General features: G+C 52.7%; 1 protein-coding gene across 3 annotated transcripts; it reads left to right on the top strand.

Annotated features, from left to right (window-relative positions):
- The first annotated feature begins 30 nt into the window (after positions 1-30).
- On the top strand, positions 31-12,045 carry VRTN (vertebrae development associated). Of its 3 annotated transcripts, none has more exons than XM_064423861.1 (2): positions 31-3,794; positions 9,103-12,045. In XM_064423861.1, the coding sequence occupies exon 2, from the start codon at positions 9,104-9,106 to the stop codon at positions 11,129-11,131; it is 2,028 nt and encodes a 675-aa protein (XP_064279931.1). In that variant the 5' UTR covers positions 31-3,794; position 9,103; the 3' UTR covers positions 11,132-12,045. The 3 variants fall into 3 exon arrangements, with proteins under 3 accessions (XP_064279931.1, XP_064279929.1, XP_064279930.1); XM_064423859.1 differs by lacking the exon at positions 31-3,794 and adding an exon at positions 5,592-5,722; XM_064423860.1 differs by lacking the exon at positions 31-3,794 and adding an exon at positions 6,775-7,863.
- The last annotated feature ends 8,269 nt before the right edge of the window (positions 12,046-20,314 follow it).

Raw genomic sequence — 20,314 nt, 5'->3', positions numbered from 1 at the left:
GGCCCCCCAGCCCCTGACTCACATTGTTCCCCACGGCCCCTTTAGGTTTCCATTTCCCTGTGGTCCCTCTCTGCCTGCTGGCCTGAAGCTGGGATGCAGGGAGAAGCCTGACAAACCCATCTTTCGCTGCCTTTGTGCAGTGAGTGGTCCTGAGTGTCCTCTGAATCAAGCAGCAGCTTCTGTCATCACAGAAAGAAACATAAAAACTGCAGCCTTGAATCTGTAGTTTGCTTTCCCTCTTACCCAGGTCTTCCTTAATGCTGCTGGCTTTGTGTGATGTTGCGTAATGAAGCACCACCAGAAGATTATCCCCTTCCTGGGCTTTCCAAAACTGAATCCACCATTTCCTGCCCATGTTTCCAATTTCTAGTTTCCTCATGGGTACCTGTCCTCACCAGAGCTTGCAGCTTCTCCAGTGTGAGGTCAACTACAAGCTTTAGCCCTCTGTCAGATCATTAGCAAGTCAGGGGTAATGAAAACTCCCATCCTGAGTTTCAGCTCTGTCTGTATTAGGGTGTGAACTAAACCAGCTAATTTTCAGCTGGATCAGCAAGCTGAACTGACTGACTGAGTCCCTCACACTCCTGTGCCACCCCAAAGCAGGGGGTGGGAATGGGAAACCGAGGGGAAGCAAACACCATAGGCCAGGCTCGGCTGGGCTTAAACCTCCTTGGAGCCGCACCACGGGCTCCTGCTGTGATATCTTAATGATTCTGCCTTTTCCTTCTCCACACTCTGTGTCTTAATTAGCCTTCCCCCCTCCTGTGGGCCAAACTGCTCTGCTTTCTTTTCAATCCTCCTTCCTTGTGCTTTGCCTCTAACAGTGTCTTTCTACTGTACACTTCAAAGGCTTTGCTTGCTGCATCTCCCCCATGCTGGCATTGGCTGGTAACACCCCCAAAGCAGGCCAGGTCTGCCATGAACTCATAGTCATTGAAACAGCTTTGGGCCCTTTGGATCTGGGTAAGAAGCAGGCATGGGGGAGGAGAGGTCAAGGATTTCCAGCATTTCACCTATAAGAAGAATTATTAGTAACACAGGAAAAAAAAAAGGTGTGGGGGGGAAAGGACCCCTCCTCCACCCACCCTCCCCAAAGGAGAGCCCACTGAAGGCAGAGTGCTTTTATGTGCAAGTGGGAGGGAAGGAGAGTGTTAGGGCTTCAGAGGGAAATGCTTTGATCTTGACTTTGAATCTCCTTCAGTTCCCAGCTCTCCCCCACTCTCCCACCTATGGCCAGGACCAGAGGATGTAGCCAGGACTCCTAGTCCTTGCTCAGTGCTATGGTACTTCACTTGCTGTTTCACATTTAATTTCCTTCTGCACACCTGGGAGCCTCACAGAGGCCTCGTGGAGCAAGAGCACAGTGCCAACACCAAGTTCAAACTTCCCCCCATCTGACAGAATGGGAAGAGAAAGGGAGCCCAGCTGGACAGAAGCCAGAAGGGAAAAGAGCCCTGAGATGAGCAGAGGTGAATTAGAGATGGCTAATGACTCTCAAGGCTCTGGCACCCCAGGGCAGGGGACAGGCAGACCTGGCTCTCCTGTGGGTCCTGGAGCATTAGACTGGTCAGTGCTGAACACGACCCAGAATGTGAACTAGGAACCGTTAGGAGAGGGACAGAGAGTGGCTCTCAGAAGACAGCACTGATGTCCCCATGTCCCACAAAGAGTTATTTTAAGTTGGAGAGAGGAGAACAGCAATGAGAGCCCTGGCTGTTCTCTGCAGGATGGGAAGGAGGTGGCACTGACGAGTGCTGGACGATGAGGAATGACCCTGAGTTCTGATTCACTTCAAAGGAAGAGGACTATAGGGTGTGAGAGAGACTTAGGAGCCTCCAGTCTCTTGTCCAAGGTGGGATCTAATGTGTAGGCAAGATCCCCACTTCCCTCGGGAGATGAGACTCCTGGCTGGGCCTTGTCCTTAAGCTGTCCTCAAGTTCAGGCCAAATACTTCTGCTTCTGTGTTGCTCTTTTTTTCTCAGCTGAAGTCACTCCTGTTAACTGCTGTCGCTTGCTGAGGTTGATGCATTTCAATGTCCCTGCCTGCCAGTTTTCACTTCACCACCACTAAATAGATTTTTTCCTCACATCATCTCTTGTTTATAATTTAATCACTCCAGCTCTGCTACTCCTGGCTGAAAACTTCCTATAGTTTGTTACTTTCCCTTTCAGAGTGATGTAGGCAGACCTGTCTGCAGCACTGTGCCAGGCATGCACAGAGCGGAGGGTACCTCGCAGGACTTCTCTGCAGAGCCCAACCATTGCTCTTTCTGAGCATCACTTTAAGGGCTTCAACACAGACATCAGGCACTGGGTTCAAAGGTGGTTTCAGCCCTAGGGATGAGAAGTACCAGACAATATGAATGCCAAAACAGGACTTCTGTCATGCACAGTAAACAAGTTACTACAAAAATTGCGGTGGACTTCATGTTTTCCAGGTCCTTATTGGGCAATATTGCACCAGAACCCCTTGAACTTCCTTCTCCCTAAGACTGGTGGGCATATTGCAACTGCAGCAACCTGATTTCTCTTGCCAGTTCAGGCTGCAAGCTGTGCTCATTGCTCATTCCTTGTGGGGCAGTGCCAGGCACAAGAGAGAAAGCAGCCAAGGCAACAGACACTTAGGACCCTCCTAGAAGCTCCCATGCTCTCATTTCCATCAGCCCCTCTACAGTCTCATCTCCCCTGACTTCCTGGAGAGATTCAAATTCTGCAGTGCTCTGGAGCAAGAAAGGTGGGAAAAACAGAAGCCAGGGCACCAGCAATGACTTTAAGAGGATGGATGTGTCAATTTAGCCCATGTATAGAACATAAATGTGTCATAAAGTAGTGTGGGTCAACCTTTTCCAACCAGAAATGGTCCACAGTCTGACCTGCCCCAAATGGCATTTGGCTGCCCAGGTGTTTCAGTTATATCCCATCCTCTCTGGTCCTCATCTGTTCATCCCATGGACAACCCTGCAATAGATAGGGTGCTCTGACTCCCTCCACTCCTGGAGGTGCCCTAGGTGGGACTGGGGAACTTTCCTGATGGGGTGGATAGCTGAGTGTTTAAATGTTGTCCCCATGTGTGACACTGTCAAGATTGTCACATTCCAGTGACAGAACCAGAGCAAGCCCTGTCTTATTATACAAGAACTTATAAAAGAACTCAGCACTGAGTCCTTGAGACATCCTCATGAGGTTCAAGCCAACAAGAATTCTATCTGCTAAACAAACAGGTTGCTCTTGAGCTGGGAGAAGACTCTGTGCCCAGACTTGGAGCAGTAAAACCTGCCTTACAGCACATCTGGTAACACAGTGCCTGGAGACTCCCCACAGCTGGACATGTCTGCACCTTTTCTCTGAGCCTTGTCTGGGAGAGAACGGGCTGCAAACAGGCAGGTTAAAACCCAAGAGACAGAGAAACTTCTGGCAGCCATAGCTAAACTGCAAAGGTCTGCATGGTTGTAATGATGATGCATCCTGCACCAAAGCAGGAAGCACTCTGGTCCCCCACTGAACTCTTCCAAGGAACAGAAAAATGCTAACTACTTGTTTATAAACTGGAAGCGGGTGTGTGCAGTCATCTGCATAACAGAACTGCCCAAGCTGTCTCTTTGTGTGTTTTCCAGCTCCTATGTTAATCACTGACCCTGCTGACTCCGGCATTTACCAGAGTCTCACTGCCCTGTGAGCACCGCTTTGCATTTGCAACCCAAGAAGTTAAAAGGATGAAGGATGAGAAAGGAAGCTCAGCAGCTGTGAATATGAACACCAGACTGCAAGAGGGGAAAACAGCCAGGACTGGACAGGTTGATAGAGAGAGTGGAGCTGGCTTTGAAAGACTGAAGGGGATAAAGCTCACCAGGGAATGGTTTACGTCTCTCTTCCTTGCACTGTAGCTTCTCTGGGTCCACTGAGAGTGACCTCTCTGAGTCCTGAAGGCCAGGGTTCCCCTGGGATGATGACTCCTAACTGAGGCAGGGAAGACTCTCAATCAGCCAGTCCACAGCTTCCAGGGAGCCCTTTCCTCCTGTCAAACCCTCCCTGCATTCCTGGGATCAAATGTGAGACAAGAGAAGTGGGAAAAAATGCTCTAGGATATGTGCTTCTGGGCAGTGAAGGTATGCCTTGATTTGTGCAGTAATGCTTGCCCCTGGACTGCAGTACAAGCAAAGGCAGCAGGAGAGGGAGCTGGGCACATTTACCCTTTGAAATATCTGTGTTTGGTTGCTTCTGAATTTCACAGGAATCCTATACATGGTGTCTCCGTGAGCCCTCCTGCCCGCTCGTTGCCAAATGCTGCAGTAGAAATGAGTGTCACAGTGAGGTTCCCTGAGGGCAGAGGCATGTGAGGCAGAAAGCCCTTGCTGTCTCTGACATCAGGAGTTACTTTGTGTCCCTCACTGGATTTGGAGTGATTGTGGCAGGTTCAAGCTGGTCCCCAGGGATGGGCTGGGGAGAGGGAGAGGAGACTGGATACTGCCTGCAACCAGAGCTTCACACACACAGGGGACATGAAGCACTGACACAGTTAGCGAAGATCCCAACTCTTCCCTCTTGACCAAACTATGGCTCCTGTCATTAAAATGCACCCTCACACCCAAGACCAGACGGGCTCCTTGGGTTCCTGTTTTGGGATGGTGTAGGTTGGGATGAGACAGGTTGTGGAGGAAGCTAGAGCTCTGGACATGTGGAGAGGCCATAGGGTAGAGGTGGTGGCAACTTAGCAATGCTGGATCGATGCTGGAACGAGGTGCCTGATGTGCTGGCTGTTTGCACAGCCTCACGTGATGCCCAAGAGACAGGATGAAGCCATTGTGAGAGCAGGAGTTAAGGAGGGGGACCTCGGCCCTGAGATTAGGCTGAGGAGGCAGCAGGGCAGAGATAATGGGGAGAAAGACAGCTCCACTGAGGGCCCAGGCATCAGCAGGCAGATGTAAGGCAGTCCAGAGCTGAGGACAGGGAAAAGGTTTCTGTAATTTGGGTGCCTCCCACAGACAAACGAAAAGGTTTTGACAGGCAGCTTTGTCTGCCTTAGGAGCCCAGGGGTCCCAGCAGCCTGGCCTTGCTGGTGAAAGGTCACCACTCGGGAAGGAGAGAGGTAAGGGCATCTCCTAGCTAGCAGGACAGAAGGACCACGGCCTCGTCAGGAGAAGGAAGCAGACACACATACGGGCTGTGCCAACCCTTGGGCTGCAGTGACACTCACCTGGGACATGCCTGCTCCCTGTGGGACACGATGGGTGTCCCACGCAGGCGCCCAGCTCCCACCCCATGGCCCCGGTGGGCTCCGCCGCTGGCCATGCGGCTGCGAGCCCGGGCGGGATCCTCATCAGGAGGATGCTTCGGGGCGCAGGGTGCCTGGGCGCTCCGGGGCGCAGCGGGGCAGGGCGGCCGGAGGCGGCGGGCCCTTTAAGTGCGGCGGCGGCGGCACAATGGCCATTATCACTTTAGCTTTGGAAGTGACCCCCGGCCCGCTCCGCTTTCATCTGGGCCGGGGCCGCGGGGATGGCCCGCTTCCTGGCGGGGGAGGGGAGGGCGGGGGCCGGCGGGGAGGGGAGGGGCGGCCCGGCCCGGGTCGGCCCGGCCCGGCGCCGCACGCGGCCGCCCGCTCCCGGGGGTCACTGCGGGGCTGGCACCGGGGCGGCCGCGGCTCCGCGCCGCTTCCTGCCGCCGCCCTTAAAGGTGCGGGGCGGCCCAGGGTGTGGGCTGGGCGTGACTTGACCCGCGGAGTCAGGTGAGTGCGGACCCGTGCTGGGCGCCGTCGGGGCCGCGGCTCCTCGCCATCCTTTCCAGAGCCGGGGCTGTCCCGCAGTGGCGGCACCATCCCGGGCGGGCGGGCGTGCAGTCCCGTTCTGCCCTCGGTCTCCGCTCGGCATCTACCCGGGCACCGGCGGCCTCTCCCCTGGCCCGGGGCTGTGTGTCCCTTTGTCTCCCGGCGAGGGGAGCGGCCGCCTGTGCTCCCACCCGGGGTGCCGGGCCGTCCCCGTCGCGGGGCAGCCGCACAGAGCCACCTCCGCCGCCTTCGGGAGAGGCGTGAGCAGCCGCGGCTGCCTGGCGCTGGGGGTGTCTGTCCGGCGCCGCCCGCGGCTCAGTGCCCCCGCCCGAGGGGCGGACGAAGCCGGACTTGGCTGCGGCGCTTCGGCCTAGGTTAAGGTGGGTCTGAGGCTTTTCCCTCTCCTGATGAGCGACTCCCCATTTGTGAGCTTCGGTGGATATGTGGATGTTGGCAGATGGAGCAGGCATCCTGGTGCCTTTGCTGCTTGCCCCTGGAGCTCCTCCGGTGATATTTCTAGCCTAGACAGCTGATGGAGGACTACTACTTCTGTGCTCCTGCTGTACAGTCCCGCTGGTTCAAATATCCTCCTCTCAAATGAGAGCCTGTGCCACTGGGGTGGTGCGAACCTGCAGCTGGGGCTGGGAAGTGAGCCACTTTACCCGATGGGCTGGGGTGCATGAACACCCCTGCTCCTCTGGGGTACATGCGGTCTTTGGCAGTTGGGGTGGAAGTCTCCTGGTGGGAGCATTTTTGGGACTGGCTGGGGGAACTTGCACTACTGGATGCCACCAGCCCATCAGTTTAGGTGAGGGAACGTGACCTGCAGCTGTTTCCTTATCTGTTACAATGCAAAAGTGGCCAGGTTAGGTAAAACCTTTATCAGCAGCAAAAAGCTCCCTTGGTTACTTCTTGGTGCTGAGGTGGTTTAGTGGACACTTGTCTGCATGCTCGTTCAGCATGCTTCCCTGGGGCTGTGCAGGGAGAAGTGTTCCTTTTGCATTAGGTCCTCTGTGCTTAGAGCTGCTGGGTTTGATCTGGCCATGAACCAAGCCCCCCAGCTTGTCTGACTTTGCTTCTGATTTACCCAAGCCTCTCTCCACCTGCCTGAGGAGTTCCCTGCTGCTGATTCAGCTGTGGGTTTTGCCTTAGGATTGCTCTGGGAAGCAGGAGCTGACAGTGACATTGAGGCTGTGGATTTATTGCTGAAGAAAAGGATTAATGGCCATTAAGCTGTGCCTCCAGCTCTTCCTCAGTCTGTAAGGGGGTAGGAAATGCCTACTAGGACAGAAATACCAGGGTTGTTGCTGATGCTCTCTAGTCTATATCAATTATGTCCTCACCCTCTTCCAGGTGAAAAAAGTCTGTCTTGCCTTTCTTGATTCTTTTGGTGGGACAGTGCTCAGCAGACCTTGTCTGGTACAAGTGGAGGTGGCTGGCTCCTGAAGCATTTTACATACCACAGAGAGGGAGGACTTGGGCTCTGTCAGCTCTACAGTTGTCCTGAGTTGTGCCTTTGTTTCAGCTCCCCAAGCCCATGTCACTTAACATAGGCTTAGTCAAAATTTCTACAGATTCTAGGAAAATAACAATGCAGATCTGACCTGAAGTGACAATTCTATACCTTTTCAGATCAGGATTTTAGGACAGGTTTATCTTCCTTGCTTCACAGCTGTGTGCATTCTCCTGTGTTTGTCTCTAGTAACTGATGCCCTACAGCTGTGGGAGCAGCTGTGAGAACGTTCTGGCCTCTGACATAAAGGAGGTTGTCGAGAAGTTTGGAGCAGGGGAAGGGATGCAATTGGTGACTACCTGTGATCTGGTTAAAGGCCAGGGGCAGCAGCACCAGCACAGAGGCTCCTTGTGATGAAGAGCTTGTATGTGTCCGTGTGATTCTCTGGCACCTCATGTGGTTTGCTCCTGGCCAGGGGCCATAGATGTAACAGCACTAAAAACCATATCTGCCGCAGGGCTGAAAATTGGGAGAGTTCTGGCTGGACATCTGCTTTACTGTAGAGCTGCTGCTTTTCCTGCTTCTGCTGTGCCTCATGTACCCACAGAGCTGTGAGTGCGTGGTGATACCTGTGAAGTGTTGAGAGAAGGTGAGCTCTGGCTGGCCTGTGAACTGAGCAGGCTGCAAGGTGATGCTGTACATTGTAGGCATGATATGAAAATGAAGATTAGGAGAAAATGGAGGAGATTTGGCTTCTTGAGTGAGGTGTTGTGGTCCCTGGGAGAAAACTGGCCCAAAAGGGGGAGAGTAGGCTGGCTGGGGAGAGGCCTGAGCTATCTGTCTGTGAAAGGATGCTGCAGAGAGCTGCACTGATGGATCTGTGCAGCCATCATGAAAGCCCCTGGAGCGGTGGGGACAGAACCACATAGGAATCCAAAAGCTGAACAAAGCTTTTGGATTCCTATGTGGAGTCCAGTAGAAATACGAAGCTTTGACCCTTTGTATTTCATGAGCAGGAGCTGGCATGCAGAAGGAGGTAGGACAGGACTGGGACCAGCTCAGGCAGGGAGGAGCACTCCATAAAGACTCTGGAATACCCACTCAGTGCTTGCACTCTATCTGTGCTTTTGGGTTGCCTCCTGCCTGCTAGCTCGTCTAAGAGAAGCCCTGCTTTTGTGCCTTCTCCTTAGCTGTGTGTGTTGGCTGAGCAGCAAGTGACATCTAGTGTCAGCTCAGGTAGCAGTAGCCATGACTTGGGCTGGCTCTGTCACTTCCATCCAAGGTTCTGTGGCAGTTTTTGGTGCATGCAGTGGGTGCAGTTGCAGTGCCCTGCTCTAAGGAGAAGGCAAGCTCCTTGCCCCCTCTTCTGCTGAGCTTGAGCCGGGTGCATCCATGGCCCCATATAGGGTGTTCTGTTACAGATCCTTTCCTGCAGTGATGACATTTTCCCTTTGAGGGAAACTTCTCTCTGGGTGCTGGTAGGGAAGTAATAAAATGGAAATGATGGAACCACTAGAGGGAGAGGTGGATGTAGGGATGCCGCCAGGCCAAAACTGGGTATGCAGTGGTAGGAGGTGACCTGGCTTCCCACCCCATGGGTGCAGTCACTCCTTAGTTTTGCTTAGACAAATGGAGTCTGTGTGCCATATGTGCTGCCCACAGGAGGTCAGTGGTGAGCAAACTTGAACCCATGTTCCATCCCAGGTCTGCCTGGTGAGGACTGGGTCTTCCTCCTTTGTCCTTGGAATGTGCATGGCGGCCTTTCCTCTACCTTTTTCCCCCATCCTGTCCTTTGGGCAGGAGCTGGACTTGGAGGTCAGGTCACCGCCAGTCTGAAGTGTGTAATGTCTTCATCTCCAGTGACTTCTTTATTTTTGCCATCTTTCAGGATGATCCAGAGGCACCAGCTGGTGCAGTCTGTGCTGCAGGAGCTACAGGAAGCCACCGAATGCTTTGGTCTGGAGGGCCTCACCAGTGCTGCGCTGGAGGCAGAGAGGACCTTGTCATCTTTCTCCCTACCTGGTTATTGTGGAAGTCAGTTCCAAGAGGAGCTGGAGGTTGACCGGGTAGCCAGGAGCCTCTATCCTGAGGATGCCCCAAGTAACATGCTGCCTCTTGTTTGCAAGGGTGAGGGAAACCGCCTCTTTGAGGCTGCTAGTGTGCTGCTCTGGGGCAACCCCAGCCTCAGCCTGGAGCTGCAGGTGCGTACTGTGGTGGAGATGCTGCTGCACAAACAATACTACTTGAATGGCATGATTGATTCTAAAGTGATGCTGCAGGCTGCCCGCTACTCCCTGTGCACTGAGGAGACCCCAGAGATGACCAGCCTCCCCATGGCTATCCTGGAAGCCATCTTTGATGCTGATATCAAAGCTACCTGTTTTCCTGGCACCTTTGCCAACATGTGGCATGTCTATGCTCTTGCCTCAGTACTGCAGTGTAATATCTACTCCATCTATCCCATGAGCAACTTGAAGATCCGACCCTATTTTAACCGGCTCATCCGGCCCAGGAAGTGTGGCCCACGAACCTCCACGCTACACATCATGTGGTCAGGGCAGCAGCTCTCCCGGCAGGTCTTCAAAGCGCAGTACTTTGTGGCCGTGGTTGGCCTGGAGGAGCTGGAACCCACCATACCTTCACCAGAGCCTCCTGTCCAGCCCATGAAGACCCTTGAGCTGCTGAACAATGACCCCCAGCTGACCTACTCCAACCTGCGTGACCGCTACAGCATTACCAAGAGCACCTTCTACCGCTGGAAGCGCCAGTCCCGTGAGCACCGGCAGAAAGCGGCTGCCAGGTTTGCAGCTAAACACTTCCTCCAGTCCTGCTTTCAGGAGGGCAATATAATCCCCCTCCAGCACTTCCGACAAATGTTTCCAGAAATCTCCCGATCCACGTACTATGCCTGGAAGCATGAGATGCAGAGCATGGTCAATGGTGATAACTCTGCTCTGTCTGAGGCCCACAGGTTGCAGGAACTTCACAGGGTTGTCCCAAAAAAGGCTGATGTGAATGAGCCAGGAAATCCACAGGGGAGCTTAAAATCCTCAAGTCCTTCCCCAGATCCCATTCAAGCAGGAATCTTTATGCAAGGAGCCAAATCCTACCTGGAGAAATGCATTTCCATGAACACTCTGGTGCCTTACAGATGCTTCAAACGCAGCTTCCCAGGCATCTCCAGGTCCACTTACTATAACTGGCGAAGAAAAGCAATCAAGGAGAACCCCAACTTCAAACACCCCCAGTCACCCTTGGATAACCAGAAAACTCTAGCTATAGGAAAGCCATTCCTGCAGTTGAAGCCAAGCAGCGTGCCTGTTAGGAAGAGACGGAATGGAGACCGGCCAGCATCCAGGAGTCTGCTGCAGCTCCATCCTTCTCTGTGCTGGAGAAAGCAGCTGCGAGATGTGGCCAGGAGGCAGGTCCAGCAATGGCAGCTGCCGTTCTGCAAGTTCCGCCTGCGCTATCCATCTCTCTCCTCCACAGCCTACTGGTTTTGGAAGGGCAGTGGCCAAACCGTTTGGCAGCATCGCCTGCCCTGGAGCAGCTCCAGCCTGCCATTGAACCGTGTGGCTTCCCTGGCACCTCCAAGAGCAGAGCCAGGCCTCAAACCGCAGTGCCATTTGGATGTAGCCACCAAGCACATAGATAAGCCAGCGCCTGCCGTGCCGTGCAGCGCCACCATTTCGGGCTATGCCATGTCGGAGAGAGCCAACAGCCGGATGTTTGTGATGGATGTGATTGCCACTGCCCAATTCAAGGCACAGGCCAAGCTGTTCCTGCAGCGGCGCTTTGAGTCGAAGACCTTCCCAACCTACAAGGAGTTCAGCGCCCGCTTCCCGCTCACGGCCCGTTCCACCTATTACATGTGGAAGCGTGCCCTGCACGATGGGCTAACATTGGTGGATGCCTGAGCTGGCCACAGCTCCTCTGCTGATGTGCCCTTTGGCTCTCTGGTGCAGTGCCCAGGTTGGGGCATCGCTAATTTTGTTCTGGTTTGGTTTTGTTTTGTTCCTAGTCTCTGGCTTTCTTTTTTGTGTGGTTCAATCAGGTATGGGAGCATCCTCATAGTGCCTATTCCCAGAGGCTGGAGGAGTGGAAGGAGAAGGCATTGAGTCCCAAGGGAGAGGGGCCAGGTAATTTTCCTTTCTTTGTGCTCAGAGGATGAGCAAGGGAGGTAATACTGTGTCGATGTCATGGGATGCTGGTGGGCCTCATGAGATGGAGGATGTGGAAGTCTCTCTGCCCCAGGCAGTTGCTTGAATGAGTAATGTGGAAGTGCAGGATGAGCATGGAGGTGCCTAGCATCTTATCAGTGAGCAGAGTAGTACTGGCTCAGCTGTAGGTGAGGAGAGGTTCGGGGAGTGCTCAGCTTTATGTAAGAAGCATCTTTGGGCTTTTCCCAGCTAAGGAGAATAAAAGCTTCACTTGGGATGAGTGAAGCTCTGGTTTTTAATACCTGCCTCTGGCTGCCTTGATCTTTCATAGATGGAGCAGAGACTGCTAGATGAGGGGATTTGTTTGTGTCCTCACTAATCTGTATGTTGGGAATGCTAAGCTATGAGTCAGTGTCTTTTGCAGGCTCTGGAGAAGCTGTCCCTGACCTTTCAGGTCGTGTAGCAATAACCTTTCACACAAACCTTTATTCTCTCAGCTGGCAGCTACCCTATTTTTCTAGGGTCTCTCTTCCCTCATGTCTAGGAGAATGCAGAGAGACTGCAACTTGTGTGCCCAGTGTTCCTGCATCCCCTGTGCTGTGCTGCAAGCAACATGGATGTGTATTTCTCACTTGTAAGAAACCAAAGCAATAAAGACTCTTCCACTCCTAGTCCTGTGTGGTTTCTTACTCTCACTGCATGATTTCTAGGCAAGGCTTTTTTCCCCCCTCCCTCTCTGCTTTCTAAAATTGTATAATGGGCAGGGAGAGACTGTGCACACCTCAATCCCTGCTCCTGAGAAGGTACTCTTCTGGTTCCTGGTGGGGAGTGTGCTGCTTGATGTTGCCTCTCTGGAGGCCTTGCTGGAGCTGTGCTTTCCCTGGTAAGGAGCCCAAGACTTACTTTCCAGAACAGATGCAAGGCTGGAGATAACCCAGTGTGCCCAGCCCTGTGTGACAGCAGGGATGCACAGACAATGTCTGAGATGTTGATGGTCCTGCCCTGAGGTGGTGGTGGTGTACTGGGAGGCTGAAACCACCTGTTTGTACCTCTGTGCTGTGAGCATCTTGAGGTGCAAGGCTGAGGTCTCTGCCTGACTCCAAAACCCCTCATCCCCTTAGTGTGAGTTCTGTGGTGTCTGTCAGCATGGCTGTGCAGGACTAAGCTGTAGGATGTCTAGGGCTGGCTGGTACCACTGGCTGTCACCACTGCTGTGGTGACAACTGCGGTGCCTGGTCTTGCTTCCCAGGAAGCTGTCAGAACTCAGCAACCTACAGCTGTGGGGGGAGAGCTTCCCAAGCTCTGCATTTACAAGGTCAGCTCCTGAGGCTGGGTCAGCAAGACTCTCCTACTCCCAGGCCTTTGACAGGGCATGATGAGCTTTATTGTAACACATGTGGTGTGTCTGTCCCAAATCCATCCCCCTGCTCTGCCCCACCCCCTCCTCCCAAAATTACTCACAAATGACTTGTTTTTCCTTAAGGTGTCTGGAACCTGTCACAGGCTGCTGCAGCTCGATCCTGTTCCTGGTGTAGTCTGGCCTCACTCACTGTGAGCCTCCTGGGCAGAGGGGCTCTCTGCTGGAAGGTTCTGCTGAGCTCTCTTCTGCAGCAGCTTGCAGGAGAAAGGGTGCTCAGGGCTGACCTGTGGTGGGCAGCAGTGTTGAACCAGGATCTGGAGCATGTGTTAAGGAACCATTTAGCTCCTTGTCCTTGGTGATGGTGGGATCTCACCACTGCCCATCTACTCCAACCTGTCCTCTGTGGCCCCAGAGGAGGGGTTCTGGGCCACTTGCTCTTTTGGGAAGGGAGGCACATAAGGAGCAGGGAGCTGCCAAGCAGTGCTGTGTGCTGCTGCAGAGAGCCCTGGGCTCTGTGTCAGGAAGTAATTGAAGTAATTAGCTGCCAGGGAGGACTCATCCATGAACTCCTCTAAGGGAGTGAGCTGGTAATTACTGCAGAAAGATTACCTATATCTCCAAACTGCTGGAGGCTGGAGATAGCTGCTTTCAGCAGCAGTGATGGTTGTGGCAGTAGCTGTGAAAATGGATGGAAGACTCCCCCCAGAGTGTTCCCCACCATTCCTGAGCCAAGGGAAGCAGCAGGAAGTGTGGGTTTTCTGATAGTGGGTGGTGCCAACATGGGCCCTATGTGGATGGGCATGAGGCTGGGGCGTCCATCAGCATGGCACAGCACAAGGGATGGTGGTCAGGTGCTGCTGGGGGCAGGTGGGCATCAGGAGAGCCTGGGGGAAGCCTTTGTGGTGTGGCCCACTGCTCTGCAGGGTGAAGGAATGGCCTCTGCTCCACATCACCCAACTCTCCCTGAACTGGGAGTGCTGCATGCATCACACCTGGCCAGTTGCAGGATGAATTTCTGGGTACTGGGCTCCACAGCCCTTTGCAAGACAATTTTTAGAAGCCCTGATGAAGAGATCTAGGTATAATATTTTCCTTGCCCTGGGTGGGGCATGCTGGGGAAAATAATACTCATTTCCCTCCCTATGCCTTGATGGCAGCAGGCCATGTTGGATCACTGCCAGCTGGCACCACCTAAATGGTGAGTGCTTGTTCATTATTGATGTCGTTTGTGGCTGAGCAGAGTTTAAATGGGGGGAAATTGTAGCACTTGACTGGTAAATGCCATGCTGCTATCACGCTGGGCTGGTGCTGGGAGGTGAGTTTGAGGCAGGCTCTGCATCACACTGCCAGGCACCAGATGGTGAATCTCTCCCTTTGCACCTGGGCAGTGAGATTCAGCTCAGGTGTCACCTAAATTCCTTCACAGAGAGGTGCTTATAAATACTGGCCTCAGAGAAGATGAAAATTGAAAGGTGACTGAAAAGCAGAAGCTGGGGAGCTGCAAAGCACAGAGGGACCAGCCTTTTGCTTACCTGTGACTTAGGGCTCCCCTTTGCACTGCCCCTAAGGCATCTCAATTACATCTGTGGGGAGTGTGGAAGGTGGGCAGTGCAGTGCAGCAGAGCCTGCCCAGGTGCTGTGGGAATAGTTGATAATGCCCAAGCAAAGCTTTGGGACATTTAGCTGATACATGGTAGCTCCAGCATGGTTTTGCCTCGAGATTTTGCACAGGCAGCTCGTTTGTTGGTGCAAAGAGCAATAGTGTTGGTCTTAAAAGCACATCAAGTGGCAAAAGGGCTGCATTTCACAGGATAGCTCCTCTGCTTTCCTGGGATCATCAGAGTAGACAAGTAGCAGCAGCAGGAAGATAGAGAAGCCAGAGCCACCATTCAAAGCTGCTCACATGCTGACAAGCATAGCAGCAATTCATTATCAAGAATATCTGTGTGGGGAGGGGAAAAAAAGATGAGAGGAAAATAGTGATCATTTTTATGAGTCCCCTGCATAATTCCATCCATAGGCCCAGACTACAGGCAACTAGTGCTGCCAAGCCAATTTAGTTGTTCCAACAGAATCTTTTTCCTCCTGTGCCCCAGGGGTATTTGTGGGGAACCATTTGCCTGTGTCACAGCAAGTTATGCCAGCCACTGCCAGGTCCTGTTCCCTGTTCTACCACCTGCTCTGCCTCCTTTCCATTAAAATTCATCTCATGTGCTGTGGCTGAAAATGTCGTCTGGAGTCCAGCTGTGGCCCATCACTGCCCTGCCATTATGCTTCATGAATATTTTTTTACTGAACCAATTACCCGTCAGATCTGCCTTTTTCATGTTAGGGCAATGGCTCAGGTCCTTTCCTGGTTGCTGCCAGCTGAGGACCTCCCTGCCTGCTGCAGCAACTCCTGCTGGCAACATCTCATTGCATTTCCCTGCATTGCATCCCATTTCCACCACTCCTGCCTTCAAGGTAGCCCAGTTTCTCTACTCTTCTTCTATATTTCAAAACCCTCCTAATTTGTGTCATTAGCAAATGACACTAAGGTATGTAGCAAATGATACTCTTTCCTGTGCCAGCTTGCTAGTGAAATTATGGAAGATCAATCCTCATATGGATGCTCAAGGATCTTGCCCTCCAGCCCAACTGATCTTCTAAAATATCAACAGCTCATTAATACCTGTCTTATCTTTCTTGGACCGGCCCCTACCTGACAACTCTTGGTGTGGCTCCATCCCAGCAGTCTGGCCAAGTTCCAGATGCAATGTTCCCAGCCTTTCCTCTTCTAGAAAACAAGTATGCTGATGTGTAAGGCTATTTTAGCACAGTCAACATCTGGAAAATACTGCAGTTTTGGAGACAGTGCTCAGGTATGAAAGCACTTTAGGAAGCAAACTTTCCATTTTCTAGCCTAACAGTGCCAAGAGTTTGGTGCCCATGCCTAGATTTTGATATACTATTTTGAGGATGGCATTTCAGCAGATACTGCACTTACATTTGCATTTCATTTCTCCTCCCCTGGCATCTTCCTTTTCTGATCTCTCCATCCCTTTTCCATCACTTCAGTAACTGTAGTGTTGGGAAAGGTAGGAGAGCTGTGGCAGGATGGACACACACTCCTGCCAAACTCAGGTGCTTGAGAATAAAGTTATGTCTTCAGGCACTTCCATAACTGGGTGAGTTTGGGCAGGAGCTTGCCTGGGTGGCTGGAGGGGCCCCTTGCCCACTGGGCTGTCCCTCAGCCCTCTATGCCAGGAGAAGGCAGCACTCTACACTCTGACTTCTGTGAGAAACTGGAGTTGATCCTTCCTGGCATTTTGATGAAACAACAAGATTTATTTAAAAATTAAGTTGACAAATACTGAAAGGGTTAAAAACTGGTTAAGCATTGTGTCTCCAAAAGTAGATGGAGCAATTGCAGAGAAGGGGCATTTCTGCTGGGAAACCTTCAGAGGATGGGAGCAAGTTGAGCACAGCCCTGCAGCCAGAAAAGCTCCTGAGCAGAAATGGGCAGGAGTGGGGCAGGGTGGGGGGAGAAGAGAGGCTCTTCCACCACTGCCCCATCCCACTCTCTGGCATAGCTGGAGGGGCAGCACCAGCTTCTCTGCTCAGGGGAGATCCTGCTGATTTTGGGTGGGGAGACTCAGGCTCTGTCTGGTCTAGGAACTCCTAAGTTTAGTGCTTCTGACACCTGTTAGTCTTGAGTCTCCAAATCATCTGAAGTACCATCAGTGAGAATATTTAAATTGCATCTTCAACATACACCTACTAAAGGGCATTTGTGGTCCATCTGCAAAGGCCTTCCTTGCTTCTGAGATCCAGCCCAGACATCAACTAGAGCAAAACCAGGGTCAGCTCAGACGAGCAGCACACCTGCAGACGTGGTCCCCAAATGTCCCTGTCCCTGGGCACCACCAGGACATGGAGTGGAAGGGTGGAGAGTGGGCTGCATTGGGTACAGTCCCTGGGCACCACAAGGGATAGATGAGCAGTGGAGGGTGGTGCCAACACCTTCCTCTGTCACCCTCACTAACCAAGCCCCTTCAGAGGCATCACAGCAAGCCCTGTCACTCACCAGTGACCACGGAGACCATGCCTTGTCCTCAGCAAGGTGTCCCCACCTAGTGCTCTGTCCCCTCTTGACAGCACTTGTCCTCTTGCCCCATGGGGGCAGCTTGATCCCAGCAGTGTGTTCTGGCATGTGGGGCTGCTGGAGTCTGTGCAAGAGTGAGCTGGTGCCTGTGTGTGTGGTGGGAGCAGAGGTAATGAAGCTCCTGATTTCCCAGCAGCTGATGCCTGCCTGAGCAATAGCTCTTAATTGGCTCCTCTCTGCAAAAATCCTCTCCCACCAGCCCCAGGAGAGATGGCATTGCCACAGGCTGTGCCTCCCCGTGCTCTCTTCACTGCAGGCTGTTTTTGGGGAGCAAAGAGGAAAAGATAAACTACGTGAAGAGATGCACTGCTGCATGATTTTTAAAGGGGATTTTTTTTTATAGAAATAAAAATTTGCCCTGTCTCAGATAATTAGCTATTTCCTGACTGGATTACTGTGAAGGGAAAACACTCACTATGCTGTTAAATGAGCCAAAGGACTCACTCTGCTTTTAATTCCCCATGTCTCTTTTCTCACCATCCTCCAGATGAGAGATAGGGGTGAAATAAAGGCATTTCTGCTCCACCAGCATGGCTGCAATCCCACTCCCCTGATGGGTGCTGGGGAGAAGAGCAGATGGTGGCTTTGCCTCTGCAAGGGGCTTGTCCTCCCAGGGAGTGAGGGTGCTGGGAGTGCAGGGGGAAGGACACCCCATATCCTGCTCTGGTAGTTCCCAATCACCCACCTTGGGGCTGACCCCAAGGAGGGGCAGGCTGGCTGGGGGTGTGTGGGAGGACCAGTGTCCTAGTGGATCCCGTTGGCTGGGGACAGCGCCCCACAGGGGTTCTGAGTCCCCCACAAACCACATCAGCTTTTTTCCCCTTTGCCGTCCTCTCAGCTCATCCCTGTGGGAAGAGGAGTGAGATCCAGCATGGCCCATCCCAGCATCCCCCATCAGTATTTCCCAGCTCCTATTTGTAGCCGGTGAGACTGTTTTGGCACAGCACAGCACTTGCTGAGGGGTGAGCAGTGGCAGCAGAGCAGGCGACGGCTCAGATGTATTGATCACTCAGATCTGTGCTGAGGAGCTGCTCCTTTCCTCAGCAGCTTTCTTCCTGGCTGCATCCCAGAAAGAGGTAGGATTCAAAGGCCACCCCCGCCCTTGGCACAGGCTTCATCCATCCTGTCCTTAGCTGCTTCTGAAGAGAAAGGCCTGCAGGAAATGCTCACCTTCATGCTGTGGAGGTTAAAACAGAAGCTCAAGCTGGAAGACAATGTGTTTTCTGCTGCTGTGAAAAGAAACCAAATCCCAGTACACCTCAGACAGTGCTGCTCTGAGCTCCTGGCTGAGCAGGGAGCATCTCCAAGGCAGGGGAGGGATGGAGAGAATGATCAACCAGTCCAGGGAGTGGGGCTGACTTGGTCCCCAAGTTCTTGTCCTCACAGCAAGGAGGGCATCTGGGACACCTGGTCATGGCACTTCTGGCAACCCAAAGGCCACAGAGGGTGTGAAACCAGAGAGGGGTGTTTGTGCACGGATTTGGGGAAGGGAGCAGGGAATGGGCTTTCTGGTGACTCCCCGTGTCTGTCGCTCGGTGTCACTGGCTTAGGATCAAGGCTGGTACTGGTGGGGCAGCTGAGCCAGGGCATGGGCATTTGGGGAGCAGTGGGGAGGAGGGTGATGGTGCAGCGTTGCTGAGGCCAGGGGGCTGAAAGACCAGTGCTGAGGTGCCAGTCAGTACCTGTGTTCACAGGGACAGGCACCTGCAGCCATCTGGTGGGGAGCTTGGTTACAAACAGATGTCCCAGTCATGGATGGAGAAGAGGGAGTTGTTCTGCAATGTCCTGGAACTCTTCAGCACTGCTTGTGGTTATTTTTAAGCTCTGGGATACAGAGAAGGACAGCAGGTTGTAGTTATAGGACATCACTGTTTTACCAACCTTCCTCCACAGAGACCCCAGAGTCTCCCTCATCAGCCACCAGAGATCTCACTTTGTCACCGCCCCTCTACACAGACAAAGATATCTTTGCACTTTCTGCCCTTCACAATCACCTCCCACAGCAGTGACCTGGCAGGCTCCCCCTATTCCTTCTCCTTTCTGGGCCAGACATGTTGCTGGGCCAGAACTTGAGGCTATTCCTCTCCCCCAAATTTCTGAGTATCTCCTATGGGATCTGGACCATTACAGAGCTCTGCTGCTGAGCTGAGGGTCCTGGCTGGGAGAGGGACCCCTTCTCTGGGAGGATGGGAGTAAGTCACTTCTTCCACACCCACTGGTAGTTTAGTTTATTTTTTTTTTAAGCTCAGTTAAATTTCTGGAACTTGAACCTTCCCTGACTGCTGTGTCTTATTGCCTTTTTGCTTCCTTCCCTTCTGCTTAGGCAGCTACAGCAGACGCTGTGAATCTATAATAAGTTATTCAGCTCTTCCTTGGATTTAAATTTCCACATGTTTCCCTTCAGGCTGTTTCCAACTAATTTCTGCATTTGCATAATGCCCCCCTTAGGGATGCTCTGGCACAGCCCCTTCTCCCCCGCTTTGACAAGTTCATCAGAGATTCAGGCTATTAGAGGAAAAGACTCTAATTCTGTTGGCCCCTTAGCCCGCTCCTTCCCCATGCATCTCCAATTTAAAAACCACAAAGAAGCAGTTTGGGGTTCAGAGGGATGGAATGCTCGTGGGAAGTGGGCTGAAGACTGCTGGACCCCCCACCCTAGGAAGCCCCTGGAGGGAACCAGCTGGAAGAATTACAAATTCAGAAGCAAATGCTGTATCTTATTGTAGATTCTGGTCTGGCAGCCCAAATCATTTTGTCTCGACCAGAATCAGCAGGGACCCCCCAGCCCTGCTGATTGTGGAGTACTTGAAGGGGAGAGATGAGGAGGACTTTAGCTGGGACAGCACTGAGCTGGGGTGGTGGGGCTGGTCACCCCTGCTGCAGATGCACCCACAGATGTCCCCTCTCCTGAAATAGTGCTCTTGCTTGGTTATTTGGAGTGATGGACATCCAGGAAGGCTGAGCACATGCAGGAGAGGGGAATGAAAACCATCACATGGGTGCCAGGTGAGTCTGCCCCTTATTACTCTTCTCTAAGGCCACCTCATCTCTTTTGGACATGCTAGCCCTTCCCTGTAAATTCTGCCTCTCTGTCCACAATCAGAAGCAAGATCTGCTTATTTCCTCCTGATGTTTGTATTTTTCTGCCCCTCTTCAAGCAGATTTTATGCTTCTACTACACACAGATGCTCCAGTCTGTCTTCCTAATTCTTGTCCAACTACACATGGGACAAAAAGCCTACACCACCATCCTGCTCTCGGTGGTATTTGCCCACTGTGATCTACACTGAAATACACCTCCCTCCAAGATACCCAGACACCCAGCTAGATTATAACTTTCTTCAGGAACAGCATAAACATCTCAGGTTTAAGTGAGTGCAGTATTCTTGCAAAGCTCACCTCTTTGACAGCCAGCTCCACATTATTATAAACAGAG

This window comes from Passer domesticus, chromosome 6 (genome assembly GCF_036417665.1).
Source record: "Passer domesticus isolate bPasDom1 chromosome 6, bPasDom1.hap1, whole genome shotgun sequence".
Lineage (NCBI taxonomy): Eukaryota > Metazoa > Chordata > Aves > Passeriformes > Passeridae > Passer > Passer domesticus.
The sequence above is the reverse complement of the archived record's forward strand: the minus strand, read 5'-3'. Positions and strand labels throughout refer to the sequence as shown.